Below are 18,978 nucleotides of genomic sequence, written 5' to 3' on the forward strand. Positions count from 1 at the left end.
ACATCCAAGTTTCTGTTAGGCAGATAATGCAGCAGTCCCTCGTCTCTCGTTGGAAAGAGATCCGCGCTTTCAGCTCGCAGAGCTTGTTATCCAGAGACTGAATATTTGCCAGTAGAATAGTGGGTAGCGGGGGTCGATTTGTGCGGCGTCTTACTCTGATGAGAACGCCGGCTCTGTTTCCCCTTTTCCTCTTGCGTTTCCGCGGCCGTGCTGCCCAGACAAAGGGCTCCGCTGGCGTGTTTGTAAACAGCGGGTCGGCATTGAGGAATGTGAAGTCCGGTTTTCGGTATGAGATCGCTGAACCAATGTCCAAAAGTGTTTGCCTGTCGTAGACAATGAGGCAGACAACATCCAAGACAAAAAACATAAGAATTGTAAACAAAACAAACAAAACATTGCTATGTTGTGTCGGAGCTCGCAACGCAGCAGCCATACTCGGCGCCATCTTGAGTCCATGATATTCTGACTTATTCTGAAATTCTTGCCTTTAGTAGATTACGTTGTAGCATGAAGCACATCAACTGGGATCTTAAGCTTTCTGATTAACCATTTTAATTTAGTTAAGTGTAATAGACTGTAAAGGCTAAAAGAAAGTACTATTTGGGACAATTTAATATTGATCGACCCACCCAGATAGCACAAGGCATGACCCCTGTTTACTGCTAATATTATACCTCTGTCTAGAGATAATATTACACTAATTAAGTGTATACAGATCTATACAAACTAAGCATGTGAGACCTATTTAGAAATAGATAAGCTGCAATAGTAATCATTCTTTATATTATTAGTCATTTACCTCTGGCTAAATATCAAACTGACTAGTTTGTGACAGTGGGACCCATGCACGCGGCTGACACGAGGCCCTAAGCGACAGAATTCTGAATGAACAAGTGAAATTTAAAAGGATAGAATTGACAAGAATAATCAAGTATCCAAATCTAGATGTCAATTAATGATCAATAATAATTGGAATCTGAAACTAAATTTGAGGTCTAATATAATTGGCGTTAGATTAAATTATTAATGGAGTCAGATTCGGTCTGAACTAAATCAGATAGTTATGATGCTACAGCCACATGCGGATGAAATAAACGAACGTGCAGATACCTTCACCACTTCGCGAGGTGGCATTATTGTACAGGTGTGTGCCTTTCCAAATCATGTCCAATCAGTTGTATTTGCCACAGTTGGGCACCAATCAAAGTGTAAAAACATCTCAAAGATGATCCAGAGAGATGGGATGCACCCGAGCTAAATTTAAGTGTCATAGCAAAGGGTCTGAATACTTTTACATCAATATAATATTTAAGTATTTTTTTCTTTTTAATAAATTTGCAGTTATCAAAAATCTGGTGTGTGTGTGTGTGTGTGTGTGTGTGTGTGTGTGTGTGTATATATATATATATATATATATATATATATAACACACACACACTCTACTGGTCAAACATTTTGAAACACTCATTCTAAAATGTGAAAAATTATAATAAAGAATAATAAAGTCATCAAAACTATGTAATAACATTTTGTCAACCAACTTCTTGAGGTATCACCCTGGGATGCTTTTTAAACAGTACTGAAGGAGTTCCCATCTATGTTGGGCACTTATTGGCTGCTTTTCTTTATTATTTGGTCCAAGTCATCCATTTAAAAAACTTTTTTTTTTTATTAAATTTGAGTTTTATAATGAAATAAATTAATATGGTGGCACAATTATATTTTTGTCTACAAAACTAATTTCAAACATTTAAGCACCTTCAGATCAAAATATTTTTTAGATCATGAGAAACATTTCAGTCATGTTTCAAAACTTTTGACCGGTAGTGTGTATATATATTTAATATATTTAGCACCATTCAAGAACTCAAGGATGCTTCAGAAAATATGAGAAGACAAAAAGTTAACAAGTAGAACCACAAATAATAATAATTTGAAAAATTGAATAGAGCACTAAAAGAAAAATCAGAGATCAGAATCATTAGAAGTTGGAGGAAGTTTAATTTTCAATATTTTATGTTGTCAGAATTAAAGAATCATCCTTTGTTTAGAGTCTTGTGATGCATTGTTCATTGATATCATGTATCCATGCTTTAAAGGGATTTCACAGTTGCGTCCAGGCACTGAAGGGGGTTACAGTATCCCCTACAATCCAGAGGGCACAGGGTGTGGGGCAGCTATGAGGTCCATGTGCATTGGACTTAGGTGAGGGTCAAACATGCTTGCTTTTGTGTCATCAAATATATTTTGGTACCGGGATGGCTCACAGCGGTTGACTAGTCATCCAGCAACCACTATATTAGCGTGCTGTGCTTTAGCTGTAGGACAGTTTGCATGGTAAAACCCTCTTGGAGAAGTTACGTGTTGATTTTTGGGTGCCTCATGCCATAAGCATTAGGATCTATGGCATGTCAAGTTAAAAATGATTTCGTGTTTCAACACTATGTTCCATTCTATTGCAAACCATCTGTTTTTGAATGCAAGAACGCATCTTATGTGAAGGCACCATGACAAACGTGCAAATCAGCTAAATTACTCAGGGCTTCCTTAAGACCGATTTTGAAAAGATGTAGTTTTGCACATTCGTAATTTGGCAGTACAGTCACTGTCTTTGCTCCACAGATATCCTCATCCCGAGCAGCTGTCCTCACTGGTTGCAGTCGCCGTGGAGACTGGACGAATGACTCATCCTCATCCAACTGGATTTCTCGGAGCTGTGGCTTCAGCCTTGTTCACTGCCTATGCGGTCCAGCGCAGACCAATCACGAGCTGGGGTTTGGGTTTGTTGGAGGAAGCTTGTCCTGTAGCAAAGAAGTTTGTGCAGTCTGCAGGATATGCCATTACAGAGACCGAGAGAGACTGGGGCTACTTTACTGACAAATGGAAATGGTGAGAATGCAACAGCAGGGTTCTGGAAGTAAAAACATCTTATGCATTTTCCCCATAGACAAATTAATTTTAATAACCAGTTGCCAACTCATAACATCAAAAGAGACTAGCTTGAGTCGTCTGGTGACTGCCCACTCCATGAAGATTTGTGAATGGTGTAATCAAGTCTCCCTACACTCTCTGATGTATTTAGATATATCGGAGTTTTGCTCAATAAACTTAATAGATTGTATTAATACTTGCAATCTTATTTACTCACATTCATGTTGTTCTATGTACATATGCAGAACAAAAAAGGAAATGTTTAAATGAATTTTTTTCTTGTGCGGAACACAAAAGCATAGATTTTAAAGAATGCTGTGATCGCTCATTTCCATAAATTAGCAGTTAATAGTGACTAGGGCTGCACGATTTGGGCAAAAAAAACAAAAATCTTGTGATTCTTTTGAAAAATCTAGTATAAAAATATTTAAAAAAAAACTAGTAAGTGATTCCTCTTCACCAAAATTGTATGTTTTACCCTTGCTCTACTGCCAACAGGAAGAGTGCTCTGTAGCTGTCAAGTCTGGCCAAAAAGGTGTTTTTGAGTTCATTTCCATGGTTTGTAACCGCTCGCTAGGGCAAACTTTCAGGAAAACTTACCGTCTGCTAAACACCTTACTGCCATTGGTCCACGTCATCGGTTGGTGTGATCTGAAGCTCCACATACTTTGAGGCCAACAGCTAATTGCCGTTCAGTCAGTTAAGATCAGTCAATATGAACACACTGTTATGCAGAGAACAGATTTTCCAAGACCATGTCAGGCTATTTATTTATTTTTTTGTCTACAAGAGGAATCAAATCTACTCAAATACTCTTTAAGTGTCCATTCACTCTATTATTTGATGTGCTGCTTCACTCATGTGCAGTCTGCAGCTGAAAGCCATTCACACATCTGCCCAAAGTAAGATATGCACATCATCATTCTTTTGTCTGTATTCTCCTCATTTACACACTCATCTTTGCAGTAGTATCAGTGTTATCATAAATTACAATAACAGAGAGTAATCAGCACATATTATGGCCACATATAATATGTTAGCACATTAGCACCATAAATGCAAAAGTTAAATGTGACAAATTATGCATTTTCTATTGCATATACGCTAATAGATATGCAATTCAAGTTTTTTGCAGTTAGCCCACTGTTTGTGTGTAAGGTGAGCATTTGCAGGTGTCAGCCAAAAAATTTACCAGAGTTGAAGAGGTTAAATTATTACAAATACTGACTCCTTGGAGGAAAATGGACGCCATGCAAGGAGCAGAAGTGTGAGCGACGAGCTCTGCGCACTTTGCTGAATTTTTGATTATTCTCATGTTATAATCTGGTGAAATTTGATACACCCAGTTACACATTTGTCCTTTGTTGCAAAACATGGCAAAGAAGTCAAAATCCTCGGGCTCTGGAGATATTAAAAGACACTTACTTGTTCAGGGTGAAAGCCCCGACAGGCCTACAGACCGGGGACTCTATTTGGATGGCGCGGCGAGAGAGGAGATCCAGCGTCAGTTGTCCAACATGTCGATGATGTTGACAAAGATTCTTGCTGACTTGGAGGATCTCGCTGTAATGCGTTGATCGATCACGGCGATGGAAATAAAATTCTCTGAGTTAGGTACAAGAGTGTCTGATGTTGAGAGACAAATCGATTTTCTGGAATCTTCGGAGAGGGAATCATCCGCTAATCCGCCCGCGACCAAAGTTGATTTGGAACATCTCCTTGAAAAGCTTGAAGATCTTGAAAATAGAAACCGCAGGAATAACGTTCGAATTGTTGGAATTCCTGAGCATGAGGAGGGCAGAGATATGGTGAAATTCCTGGACGAGCTTTTCCCGAGTCTGCTCGACATAACAGGCCACAAGCTGGAAATCGAGCGAGCTCACAGAGTGCCAGCTCACAGATCTGCAGAGGGAGACAGGCCCCGATCGATTCTGGCCAGATTTCTGAGATCATCCGATAAAGATCTTGTGTTGCGCCAGGCGAGGAGCAAAGGGAAGCTTTCTTGGAAGAACCATAATGTTTTCTTGTTCCCAGACTTTGCGAGTTCGACGAGAGAAACGCGATCGGTTCAAGGAATGTAAGAAACTCTTACATCAGAAAAAGATCTCGTTTGCTCTGATGTTTCCTGCCAAACTGAGAATAGAAACGAAAAACAGTCGCAAAGTATTCACATGTCCAAATCTGGCAATGTCTTTTATAGAATCAATGACTGAGTAAACCATTGGATGTTTCTCATGTGAGTGGGCCTGACTCGCTGTACCTAACTCTTGAGGAAGCTGGATGAAATTTTGGGTTTTTTGCGTTGGCTCCGCCGTGCGGCTGGAGCTTGTTTTGTGAATAACACTTTTCCTTAAAGAAACTTTTGCATTGATGGAAGATTACTTTTGCATTGAAGTTCCCGGCCAGTTTGAGAGTGGACACTACAGATGACCGCAAAATATCTACATGCTCACACAAAGGATGTCTTTTATAAAGCTGACGGATTATGTAAGTCATTGTATATACTTTTATGTAGCCTCTGAGTGAATTGACTTGACCATCCGGGGAACCGGGATGCCGGTTTTGTTTCTTTTTGTATTGGTTCCGCCTAGCGGATGGAGCTTGTTCTGTTGAATAACACTCATTTGGAACAGCTGTGGATTAATCTGTTTGTTCTTCGTGCTTATTCCTCCTGCTGGCTGTAGTTTGTTTTGAGTTTTTATTTATTTTTTTTTTATTTTTTACGGGACATTTGAATGATTACGTCATCCGCTGAACTCATAACAGCCGGCTCACGGAACATTCGTTTGTGTCCGAGGAATCTGATCGGTTTTATATCAGCTGGAATTTGTTTTGTGGAAGATCATATCCTTGAGACAGTTCTGTGAATGAATCTACACATTTTATGTGTTCATTCTTCCTATTAACTGGGTTTATTTCACAAAGTATTTTCTGTTATGTAATTTTGCCTCACAAATTTGTGAGGCAAAATTGAGCAATCCAATGGCAAAGTTGTCGTGGGGACTCGTGTGCGTTCATGGACCTTTTGAGTTTAGAGGGATTGACGCCGGTTAGCGCTGTCGTGCGCGGGGTTAATGCGCACGTTTTTCTTTTTTCTGTTTGTTTTGTTCCGGGGGATGTTCGGGGGTTGATTGTTTCACTAATGGGGAATGTGGTCTTCATAATTTTGTTTTTCACACACAATTGTTTATTTTTATTATATCAATATGTCAAATGTTAATATGAGTGGATTGTCTCTCTCCACATGGAATGTAAATGGGTTGGGGCACCCCATAAAAAGAAGGAAGGTTATTACTTTTCTTAAATGTAAGAAATATGATATAGTGTTTCTTCAAGAAACACATCTCTCCCTGCAGGAAGCTGAAAAATTTGGGAAGATATGGGGTGGACATGTTTTCTTTAGTGTTGGCTCAAGTAAGAGCAAGGGAGTCATTATATTGATAAATAAACATCTACAATTCAAATTTCTCAAACAGATTAAAGATAAATTAGGAAGAGTAATTATTGTTTTAGCTGAAATTCAAGGGCAAAGTCTGATTTTGGCTAATATTTACGCACCTAACGTTGATGATCAGGGCTTTTTTATAGATCTTGAAGGGATGTTGCAAACCACTGGCACCCCTCATGATATAATATTGGGGGGAGACTTTAATCTTTTGATGGACTCAGTCCTTGATCATAGTGAAGCTTAAGTGTGTAAACCTCCTAGAGCAACATTGACGCTTCACAGGATGTGTAAAAATCTTGGTCTTTCAGATATTTGGAGACTTTTGAACCCATCCGGTAGGGACTATACATTTTTTTTCCTCAGTCCATAAGATTTATTCTAGAATAGATTTTTTTTTGATATCCAAATCCCTTATTTCATCTGTTGTTGATTGCTCAATTGGAAACATTTTAGTCTCAGATCACGCCCTGGTGAGTTTAGAGGTGATGCCACATATAGAGAAAAAGAAATCATATAGTTGGCACCTTAATGTGTCCCTTTTACAAAATCCTGATTTCCAACGAATGTTGGAGACCAACTGGTCCTCGGTGTCCTCTGTGGGCATGGCTTGGGAGGCACTTAAGGTGGTTCTTAGGGGCCGGATCATACAGTATGCCTCATTCATCAAAAAATCCAAAGCACGAGAACTTGTGGAGTTGGAAGGAAATATTAAAAGTGCCGAGGCAGAGCTGAAGCGCCGAATGTCATCTGATGGCCTCAGAGAATTAACCCGATTGAAATATAGATATAATACTATTTTGTCATGGAAGGTGGAGTTTTGGTTAATCAGGGCAAGACAGTCATACTTTGAGTCAGGTGACAAAGCAGGGAAGCTTTTGGCTAGATATATAAAGCAGAGAGAGTCTTTTTCTACCATTCCCTCAGTGAAATCTGCTGGTGGTGAAATATTTACCTCAGCCATTGATATTAATAATGCCTTTAAAGAATTCTATATTGATCTTTATAGTTCCACGTCTTCATCTACTAATGAAGATATTAGAAACTTTGTGGAACCATTAGATCTTCCTAAACTGACAACTGAGCAAAAAACTCTCTTGATTCTGAGATAACCTTGGAGGAGCTTAACGAGGTAATTAAGTCCCTACCTACTGGCAAGGCTCCGGGGCCAGATGGTTTTGCCGCAGAATTGTTTAGATCCTATGCTACAGAATTGGCCCCACTTTTGTTAGAGGTTTATACGGAATCATTAAAGAATGGAAAACTTCCTCCAAGCATGACACAAGCCCGGATCAGTCTGATTCTTAAAAAGGACAAAGATCCAAGCGAGTGTAAAAGTTACCGTCCAATCTCCCTGATCCAACTAGATGTAAAAATGTTGTAAAAAATTTTGGCTAACCGATTAAGTAAGGTTATGACATCTCTTATACATATAGATCAGGTGGGATTTATTCAGGGCCGTAGCTCTTCTGATAACATCAGGCGTCTCATCAATATCATGTGGTCAGTGGCGAATGATCAATCCCCGGTCGCTGCCATCTCACTTGATGCTGAAAAGGCGTTTGATATGGTAGAATGGGATTATCTTTTTAAGATTTTGGAAATGTATGGGTTCGGGAGTACATTTATTGGTTGGATTAAGTTACTTTATAAACACCCTGTAGCAGCGGTACAAACAAATGGATTAATTTCAGATTATTTTACTCTGGATAGGGGCACTTGACAGGGTTGCCCTCTTTCCCCATTATTGCTCTGTCTTGCCCTGGAACCATTAGCAGCAGCGATAAGAAAGGAGGATGATTTTCCAGGGGTGACAGCGGGAGGTGCGGTGCATAAGCTTCTGCTTTATGCAGATGACATTTTATTATTTGTCTCTGAACCTACTAGATCTATGCCTTGCCTCCACAGAATTATTAATTCCTTTTCCAAGTTCTCAGGATACAAAGTCAATTGGTCTAAGTCCAAAGCTTTGGCGCTGACAGCACACTGCCCAGAAACGGCTTTCCAGCCGGGCGCTTTCCAGTGGCCCAAACAGGGCATTAAGTATTTGGGGATTTTATTCCCAGCAAATTTGTGTGATTTAGTTAGAGTTAATTTTGACCCTTTAATAAAAAGGTTTTCGAGCGATGTCAGCAGGTGGGCTTAGTTACATTTATCGATGATTGGGAAGGTTAATGTTATTAAAATGAATTGTATTCCAAAATTCAACTACCTGCTTCAGTCTCTCCCTGTAGATGTCCCCCTCTCTTATTTCAAGCAATTTGATAGCATAGCGAAGTCCTTCATTTGGAATGGTAAGCGCCCCAGGTTAAATTTCAATAAGTTTCATAGGCCAATTGACAGAGTAGGGCTAGGCCTACCCAAGATTTTGTTTTATTATTATGCGTTCGGTCTTAGACATTTGGCTCAGTGGTCGCTTCGACCTGAGAGGGCCCCTCCCTGGTTTTGTATTGAAAAGGAAGTTCTTGCCCCTATCTCGCCACTGCATAGCCTTTCGATTAAACTAGCCGGAGAGGTTAAGTCGCATCCCGTTATTTTGCATTTGCACTCGGTATGGACAAAAGTGTACAGAGGGTTTAATTCAGACATTTATTTAAATGTTGTCTCGAGCATATGGCAGAACCCTAAACTATGTATTAATAAGTCCCCTTTTTGTTGGTCAGATTGAATTGTGAGGGGGGTTAATGCACTTGGTGACCTATATGAGGGTGGAGTATTGAGATCTTTTGAAAATTTGGTTCAACATTTTGGCATTCCCAGATCTCAGTTTTATAAGTATTTACAGCTTCGCCACCTACTCTGCACTATTTTTGGGAGTGGCACGCACCCCCCTAAAGCAGCAGGTGCTTTGGGAGGGGTCATTGCTGCTTTTGGAAAAGGCCATGAAGCATCAGTGTATTACTCCCTACTAATTCAGAGTCTGGGGGATGAAGCCTTGATTTCTCTCAAGAGAGTTTGGGAAAAAGATTTGAATTTGGTATTGGAGGATGGAGTGTGGACTAAGATTCTTAAAAATGTCAAGTCTGTATTTAGAGATGTAAGGGTTCGCCTTATGCAATTTAAGATTTTACATAGATTTTATTGGACCCCCTCTAGATTATATAGGCTTGGTCTTAAAGACACACCCACTTGCTGGTGATGCCAGTCAGAAGTTGGAGACACTACCCATGTCTTTTGGGGGTGTGTTAAGATCCAGGAGTTTTGGTTGAGGGTTCAGAGGTATTTGTGCGACATTTTGAACACTCAGGTTTTGCTTTGTCCCAGACTCTGTATTTTGGGTGATGGAGCGGTCATGCATTTAGGGGACAATCATATAAAAAATTGGGTTCTGACCAGTCTCATGATCGGCAGGCAAGTAATTTTAAGGGGCTGGAAGTCAAGTGGAGCACCCTCTTTTTCGGAGTGGTGTGTGGAAATGGGGAGGGTAGCTACATTTGAAGAGGCGGTAAGTAGAAGGCTGGGGTTGAGGGACTTATTTGCTAAAAAATGGGGCAAATATTTAGATTTTTGGGGGGAATCTCGGGGAGGAGATGAGGAGAGTGTAGTTTAATCATGTATGTTTATTATTTAATTTATTTGTGTGTATATATACACTATATTGCCAAAAGTATTCGCTCATCTGCCTTTAGACGCATATGAACTTAAGTGACATCCCATTCTTAATCCATAGGGTTTAATATGACGTCGGCCCACCCTTTGCAGCTATAACAGCTTCAACTCTTCTGGGAAGGCTTTCCACAAGGTTTAGGAGTGTGTTTATGGGAATTTTTGACCATTCTTCCAGATGCGCATTTGTGAGGTCAGACACTGATGTTGGACGAGAAGGCCTGGCTCGCAGTCTTCACTCTAATTCATCCCAAAGGTGCTCCATCGGGTTGAGGTCAGGACTCTGTGCAGGCCAGTCAAGTTCTTCCACACCAAACTCACTCATCCATGTCTTTATGGACCTTGCTTTGTGCACTGGTGCGCAGTCATGTTGGAACAGGAAGGGGCCATCCCCAAACTGTTCCCACAAAGTTGGGAGCATGGAATTGTCCAAAATCTCTTGGTATGCTGAAGCATTCAGAGTTCCTTTCACTGGAACTAAGGGGCCAAGCCCAGCTCCTGAAAAACAACCCCACACCATAATCCCTCCTCCACCAAACTTCACAGTTGGCACAATGCAGTCAGACAAGTACCGTTCTCCTGGCAACCACCAAACCCAGACTCATCCATCAGATTGCCAGATGGAGAAGCGTGATTCGTCACTCCAGAGAACGCGTCTCCACTGCTCTAGAGTCCAGTGGCGGCGTGCTTTACACCACTGCATCCGACGCTTTGCATTGCACTTGGTGATGTATGGCTTGGATGCAGCTGCTCGGCCATGGAAACCCATTCCATGAAGCTCTCTACGCACTGTTCTTGAGCTAATCTGAAGGCCACATGAACTTTGGAGGTCTGTAGCGATCGACTCTGCAGAAAGTTGGCAACCTCTGCGCACTATGCGCCTCAGCATCCGCTGACCCCGCTCTGTCATTTTACGTGGCCTACCACTTCGTGGCTGAGTTGCTGTCATTCCCAGTCGCTTCCACTTTGTTATAATACCACTGACAGTTGACTGTGGAATATTTAGTAGCGAGGAAATTTCACGACTGGACTTGTTGCACAGGTGGCATCCTATCACAGTACCATGCTGGAATTCACTGAGCTCCTGAGAGCGGCCCATTCTTTCACAAATGTTTGTAGAAGCAGTCTGCATGCCTAGGTGCTTCATTTTATACACCTGTGGCCATGGAAGCGATTGGAACACCTGAATTCAATTATTTGGATGGGTGAGCGAATACTTTTGGCAATATAGTGTGTGTGTATATATATATATATATATATATATATATATATATATATACACATATACATTATATAAGTGTATATGTATGTGTGTGTGTGTATATATATATATATATATATATATATATATATATTATTTATTTATTTTTTTGGATTGTGTGTGTTTTATGTGGGACCACAGGGGTGTTCGTTAGGGGTCAGGGTGGGATTGTATTAGTAGGGTTTAAATGTAAAATGTTGATTCATTATATATGTGTTGAGTTTTTTTTCATTGTCATATGCACATGAATCAATAAAAATGTTAATTACAAATACTGACTCCTTTATTGGCATTTCTGACTTTTTGTTTTCTTGTAAACACAGCCACTGTATTAAGCAGCATGTAACCTATTTAAATGAATAGTGTTTTTGGTAAAATCTAATGTGATCACAATACTATTGCATACTACAGGACACACAAAGGGGAAAATTCACTGAACTGTTGCACAGGTTTTTCATGACCATGGGAACCCTGTGCAGTATGTTGGACAAGTCGCATGGACTGCTTTTATGACACTTTTGGGTGCTTTAAGCTCAAATGTGAGTCACTGTCTACTGCTATTGTATGGAAATAAGGGATCGCAGTGTTCTGCAAAAGAATGCCATATGGGTTTGAATGACATGAGGGTGAGTAAATACAAAATTTGACTATGAAACATTCACAGGACTGGGTGAGATATTTCCTCTCTTCATTCCTTAGGTATCTGGATCTCAGGGCACTGTCTTCTGGTACTGGTCCGGTTGTGTGGCCTGAGCCATATGGACCAGCTGAACGAGACGAGGCCTACAAGAGCTTCAGCCTGTCAGGGTGGGCGGGTCGCAGCGGTCACGATGCTCCAATGATAGCTCTGGATGCTCTGTTGGGGGCGGGATCAGACTGGGAGGAGCTTATGAGTCGAGCAGGATTTCACGGAGGTCAGATAGCAGTCCGTTAACTTTATTTGTGTTCGACTTCATGCAGCGCTGCGCAGACTGATCACCGCTTGACTTGATGCATGCTGGTTAGAAATTTTGTCAGACTTTCATAGCTGCTGCATTACAATGACATATGCCATCAAAGTCAGTACTAGCGAGGCGAGACCAGCTGTCGGCCTCTGCAGTTACCCCAAATCAGCTGCACAAGCTCTGATGACGGATTAGTAAAATGGCTAAACACAAATGTGTTTTTATAAAAATAAAAATCTGTTTTCCCTTAGTCTAAAATCTTATGTCTTTATAAAAAAATAAAAATACTGACTCCTTTATTGGCATTCTCTGACTTTTTTCCTTGTAAACACAGCCACTGTATCGAGCAGCATGTAACCTATTCAAATGAATAGTGTTTCTGGTGATTAAATTGGTAAATTGAGTCATTGTCTTCGTTCCACATAAACACGCCTCTATGTAAATTAGGCTCATTATACAGTGTGCTTCATTTACAAAATTTTCCCAACACAATTTACACCTAAACTTGATTTAAAAGAAATGTTTGTGTACATTTTCTATCAATCATGGCAGTAGTAATTTATCAAATAATGGAGAAGAGCGTTATAATATGGCGTGCAGTATATCCAGATGTGCAGTGTAGTCATGCACACTTTTGGCATGTTTAAGAGATCCCAAGTGGACAGAACCACCATGGCATTGCTATTCAGTGGCACTGCAATGGCATCTACAGCGCGAAACGCACACGAAACAACCAGTGTAGCCTGATTCTCAAGCGACTCATGCGCTGGTTCTTTTGAATCTACACAGCAAAACATACAACAGAGAATCAAAAAACTTACTGATGTCCAAGTCCAAATCGAGAGACTTAATTTCAGAGTAATTACTGACTAGATGGTCATACGTAGTTAAATATACACAGAATTTGGTTGACGTTTTTGATATTTTATAAAAAAAAGAATAAATTCTTAAAATATGGAATGATCATCATTTGGTATCAGACTGCTGAGGGCAGTAGGCCCTACATATATTGAGAATTGCATTTCTAATATTCAATTTTGTTTTTAATTTTTTGGAGTAAATGATGACAGAAAGAGCTATTTCTTTAATAATATTAAAGGAAGCTTCATCATTCTCTCTCTACAGGAGACAGTGACAGCACTGCAGTGATCGCCTGCTGCTGTTGGGGTCTGCTGTACGGGACAGATGGAGTGCCCCAGTCTAACTATAGTAACCTGGAGTACAGGGACCGACTGGAGGGCACGGCCCAACAGCTGTATGCTCTTTCTCACTAATGAAGAGGCAAAACCCACACAGGAAAACAGCCCTGATATAAGAACTAAAGAAAAAAAAAACATGTAGAAAAAGTTGGACCTCCATACAGTTACGAATTTAATCAACAACTGAAAATTGTAGTGTTTAATAACTAATTCAGTGAATTGAGCTATGTTAGTGCTCAGCAGAGCTTAACTCATTAATTTGGCAAACTTGAATGCTTTTTCTCTCATTTACTTACCCTCATGTCATCCCAGATGTGTATGACTTTCTTCTGCAGAACACAAAGATTTTTAGAAGAACGTTTCAGCTCTTTTGGTCCATATAATGCAAGTGAATGGGTGCCAAAATCCACATAAGGGCAACATAAAAGTAATCCATATCTTCAGAAGTGATTTGATAGGTGTGGGTGAGAAACAGACCAATATTTAAGCACTTTTTTCTTCACTTTCTGGTGATTCACATTCTTAGTGTATATTGCCCCCTACTGGGCAAAGAGGAGAATTTGATAAACATTTACTTAAATATTGATCTGTTTCTCACCCACACCTAAGTAAATTTTTATCAAATTCTCCTCTTCCCAATATACACTAAGAATGTGAATAACCAGAAAGTGAAGAAAAAAGTGCTTAAATATTGATCAGTTTCTCACCCACACCTATCAAATCACTTCTGAAGTTATGGATTACTTTTATGTTGCCCTTATGTGGATTTTAGCTTAAACATTTTGGCACCCATTTATCCATCTGGGATGGCATGAGGGTGAGTAAATGATGAAAGATCTTTCCTTATTGGGTGAACTATCCCTTTAAGTTTTTTTTCACACTGACAGCGATTAATCTGCTAGAGTGCAAAGTGGCTGTACAGTATACAGTTGTATCAGGTAGTGAATGCAGTGCGTTGTAACTGCATTACTGTATATATTAAAAACATTAAAGCTGCACTTGTATGGTTGCTGAATTCTGTGCTTTAAAATCTCTAATAAAAAATATTGTCAAAGAAATGATTCATCAGAAAGTAAAGACAACGGCACAATTATTTGAAGTTTAAAACTTTTTTTTTTTTTGGTTTTATTATTTCCTTAGGGTAAGGGAGGGAAAGGTAATGCAACATGGGTATCTGGGAAAGGCAGGTTGCTACAGGTATAATTTATTATTTAAAGTCCCATCAGTTATTGTTTCCTTCCAGGATTCTTTCAAACTCTATTTTTATATTGAATTAAAACCTCTGCATTTATCATGTCCACTCACAGTTTGAGCCATTGTTGTTTATAACTGTTCATCTAAAACGACGATGTATATGCCTCTTCTTTTACAAAAAGTAGAGGATTCAGAGAGAAACTGATCCAAATGAGGGGTTTGTGTTGTGTGATCCAGTACTGTTAACAGTTTGATCCTGGTTGCATTTAACAAACCAGCAGTCTTGTTTAAAAAGGGATGAATGAGCAGCTGTGTCTTCGTTCAGTTTCCTGGAGGGTGGAATGGGATCTGCTGTGAAGGATGAACCTGAACTGTTGAAGAAAACAAACATGTTATAAATTCACAGAGTTTGACTGCATGCATGATATTACAGTGAGAATGCTTAATGATGCCAACATCAATTTAGGAGCATTTATATATTATGAATGTTAATTTTTCATTCAATCAGTGCATGTCTTTTTATGTCCGGATTGAAGAGAAATTAGTTGTACAACAGGAATGATGAAATACCACACACACACTTTAACCTTGTGCGACCCCGTGTCCACATGCACGGACTAGGAATGTGACGGTATTCGGTTATACAGTATATCACGGTAGATAACATGCACGATATTGTTATCATCGGCACTTCAAAATACCGTAAATGATTCTAGATAACTTTTTATCCAAATTGTTTCGATTTTTCTGATCGCACAGTAATTTTTATTCCATCAACGAATTGAGATTTACAATAATTTGTATGTGTGGCACAAATGACACATGAGCACTCTGATGTAAACAAACCAGCGTGGACTAAAAGCATGGCTGGAGGAGGAACGCAGCCGACCCTTTAACCCTAATAGGGTTAAGTCAGGAGTGTGGAAGTTTTTGGGTTCCATAAAAATGCAGAGTGAGTGATGGTTTCCTTTTGTGTAAAAAATTGCTGCAGAAAAGTAGCAGCGAAACACAGGAACACCTCCAACACGATTGCTCATTTGCATGACAATCATTCTGTTAAATTTAGTGAGATAAAGGCAAGTTGTGGCAGTTCTGCTTGTTTTTCCAGACTGTTTTTGGAAACAGAGACGTCACTATAAGATACAACTAGCTAAGTGACAACTAAGATGACAAAGAAAGTGAACCATTGTTGCCATTTGCAGATAATGTGTAAGTGGCCGAAGAGTAGTTCACTAGAACACCACTAGCTACACAGTAACGTTTGCATCTCATAGTAACAACTAATATACAGTTGGAATCAGATAATACTAAGTCCTGTAATTTAAAAAGGCAATGTGGCACAATGATGATTTCAATATTAATTTCTAGTTAGAACGCAACGCAATTGTACGTTTCCATTCAGTGTGTATGAACTTGTGGTTATTACATTTGTAGCTAGTGCCTTACTATATAATAGCAACAGGCTTACTACCCAAAAACAAAACAAAAAAAACCAAAAACATGCAGAATTGTTGTAGTCTATTAGCTGGCTTGATAAAATTAGTCTATGCTAACTTTAACATTAGCCTCAACAAGACGGTCTGTTTTGATCTGTAATGATCAGTGGCCCCATGGCATAATGACCATTTAAATATTAAGACATCAACTTCATTTTATATTTGGCTATGTGTCTATGGTGCTGATGGTGTTTTTTTTAAACGTTTAGGGTTCTTTTCAAAGTTCTTTGTTATCTGTTCATTTAAAGGCCAGTTTGGTATTGAAAAAGTAATTAAACTTGTTATTAAGAGAACAACAATAAAGTTGATCTTTTAACCCGTTTTGTAATGTAATTCAATACCGTGATAATACTGAATACCGTGATAAAAGCTTCAACAATTATCATGACGTGAAAATTTGATATGTCACATGCCTAGTGTGGACGTTGTATTTTGGCTTCGTTATACGCAATGCATAATTTAAATGAATTTAAACCGGCTGAATACTGTTCACAAGACTCTATACTGTCATTTAAGGGTTAAACTTCTGGCACACCGCGTCACACAACACAACAGCATGACATCGATTTCCATGAAGCGCTCCTACGGGCACAGTGCCAACAAAAGTGCCTCTGGTAAGAAACCTCTTTACATTTTTTTATTGAAACCGGTTTGGTTGTAAAGAGTAACGTCTCTAGTTTCGGTTGATATGCCGCTTTAAATAATCCGTTCATTTTTCACGTGTCAGCGCGCTGATAAACATCATGTCCACATATGTGGAAAATGGGACATTATTCCCTCAAAAGATGAAAAAACATGTTAGTTATTTTGAATATTTTTCAACATTAACACATCTGTGGGTCATTTCACTTCATTTTAATATAAATGTTGTTATATTTGATTTTGTTATCACTGTACAATACGGTTCTATTCATTAACATGAATAAATGCATTCTTATATATTTAATGTGTATTTTCACATTGAGAATAAATGTGTTCATGCAAAAGCTGAAAAATGTTGCTTTCAGAGGCTTTATATGGAGTTAGGATGAAAATAAGGTGCATTTCTAACTGTTCTGAGATCAGTGCAGACAGACAGCACACTGGAGGTTAAGTCATTCACTAAATAGGGAGCAAGGGAGCATCCTATAGGTCTCTATGCAGTTAAGTGCATTCACTCTTAAAATCCAATCAAAAGTTCAGTTTCATATATATATATTAAAACATTGCCTTAGTCTTTCTTTACTGTTGCCGGATGGCCCCAGACACAGAGACTACAAGAGTGCAAATTTAAAGAAATCCCAGATGCAGTTTATTGTGCTACTCCAATCCCAATCCATAATTACCAGAAGAAAAAAAGTGGTATATAATACAGGCCTTTTAATTATAAAGAAGCCCAAAATACACATGGGACTCTTATTTTGAAATGTCTGCACTCCCAGTTGTGAGCAAACTGACTGATTCAAACTGCTAACCTGAGCTCCTGAGTTCAAACCCTCATGAGAGTTCATTTCAGGTGATTCATGAAAAAGATCCAGTTCAAAAGAGTCATTTGTTCACGACTCTCTGCGCTGGGTTTGTTATGTGCAGCGCGAGACACACTGGTGCATGCTCTAAAATATATTCAATAATTCACAAGATGATATCTAACGAAACCGCATATGAACACACACAACCCGACTGTCGCCAGTGGCGACTAGATTTTAAATTGTCGCAATCAATTATTTTTGGTCGCATTTCAGTCACAGTCTGAAGCCCTGGACAATAGTAATCGGTACATAGATTAAGAATTTTGAATTAATACAATTTTTTATTTTAACATGGTTGCCAGTGATTTGATGATGCTGGCCATTACTTTTAATCAGAATTATTTATTCAGCTGAAATGTCTATAACGTCTCAAAAACATGAATAATCAACACTCCTGGACACATAGTAAACTATTTGATGAACAAAATCTGACTTTCAGTGGCTTAAAAGTATTTAAAATTTCACAACTTAGTCCTGCTGTCCACATTTTTATGAAAACTATTTTTTATTTATTTTTTGCTTGTTTATTAGGTGACAGCAGTCACGTCGGAGTCTCAGGAGGTTAATGTTATTTTAGAGTAGTGCTGTTAGCACTAACGCATTAACGCATGCCATTCATTTTAAAATGTATAACGTGTTAATTTTTTCTTAATTGCAATTAAGGCATGTACCGATTTGAAATTAGATTCTGACATTTTATTCATCTCTGTAATCTACTGACAGCACTAGTTTAGAGTTTTAACTGTTTCATAGGAATTTGTACCCTGATGTAAGTAAGCGTAGTGTTGGGGTGGTCCTTGCTGGGGGCCGTGTGGTGGGTGTTGAGGGGCGGAGCCTGGGCCAGTCTGATGGGGCGGAGCATGCAGCATCACTACCTGTGGTGGTCCATGAGTGCCTGAGTGATGTGGGCCTGACATCGGCCCTGGAACATGAGTCTGCAAAACATACAACCAATTACATCCTACAAAGTTTGGCAAAACCTCTCCACATCAGAGATGATGATCTGTTAACAAATACAAACACTTGTTACGTCCTAGAACGTATTCTATTTATGTTGTCTCCCTGTGTGTTTAGTTTTCCTTTTGTTTCTCCTCTGTTTTTCGTGACGGGTCAGATTGCCACCAGGTGTCAGCTATTATGACTACTCAGTTCCCTGTTAAAATTGGCTGACATGAGGATAAATGCTGGGTGGACCCAACACCATAGGGAGGGTTGGCTGCCTCTGAGAGTTGTTCCTTTCTCCTGCCCCGGTTGGTGTACATTGTGAAAACTCTCTTGGTGCTTTGTGCACTTTATCCATTGCTTAGGTTTTCTTTGGGTGACTGTGAAGTTTTTCGTTCCCTTTTTTTATATACATTAGTTTTTTTTCGTTTTATGGAAGCTGTAGAAAGGTG

At 39.3% G+C, this 18,978-nt stretch overlaps 2 protein-coding genes across 2 annotated transcripts in view; one reads left to right on the plus strand and one right to left on the minus strand.

Moving 5' to 3' along the window:
- LOC127427134 (ADP-ribosylhydrolase ARH1-like) overlaps positions 1 to 14,486 on the plus strand; it is a 34,719-nt gene extending 20,233 nt beyond the window's left edge. Inside the window, exons 5-8 of the mRNA XM_051674546.1 lie at positions 2,100 to 2,205; positions 2,623 to 2,889; positions 11,943 to 12,157; positions 13,313 to 14,486. Of these exons, the coding sequence (XP_051530506.1) occupies positions 2,100 to 2,205; positions 2,623 to 2,889; positions 11,943 to 12,157; positions 13,313 to 13,461 (737 nt within the window). The 3' untranslated portion in view covers positions 13,462 to 14,486. The remainder of the gene's footprint in view (positions 1 to 2,099; positions 2,206 to 2,622; positions 2,890 to 11,942; positions 12,158 to 13,312) is intronic.
- Positions 14,483 to 18,978, minus strand: part of LOC127427100 (ataxin-2-like protein) — a 38,367-nt gene continuing 33,871 nt past the window's right edge. Inside the window, exons 23-24 of the mRNA XM_051674466.1 lie at positions 18,348 to 18,519; positions 14,483 to 14,951 (exon numbers count right to left, since the gene is read on the minus strand). Of these exons, the coding sequence (XP_051530426.1) occupies positions 14,902 to 14,951; positions 18,348 to 18,519 (222 nt within the window). The 3' untranslated portion in view covers positions 14,483 to 14,901. The remainder of the gene's footprint in view (positions 14,952 to 18,347; positions 18,520 to 18,978) is intronic.

Source organism: Myxocyprinus asiaticus, chromosome 36 (assembly GCF_019703515.2).
Source record: "Myxocyprinus asiaticus isolate MX2 ecotype Aquarium Trade chromosome 36, UBuf_Myxa_2, whole genome shotgun sequence".
NCBI lineage: Eukaryota > Metazoa > Chordata > Actinopteri > Cypriniformes > Catostomidae > Myxocyprinus > Myxocyprinus asiaticus.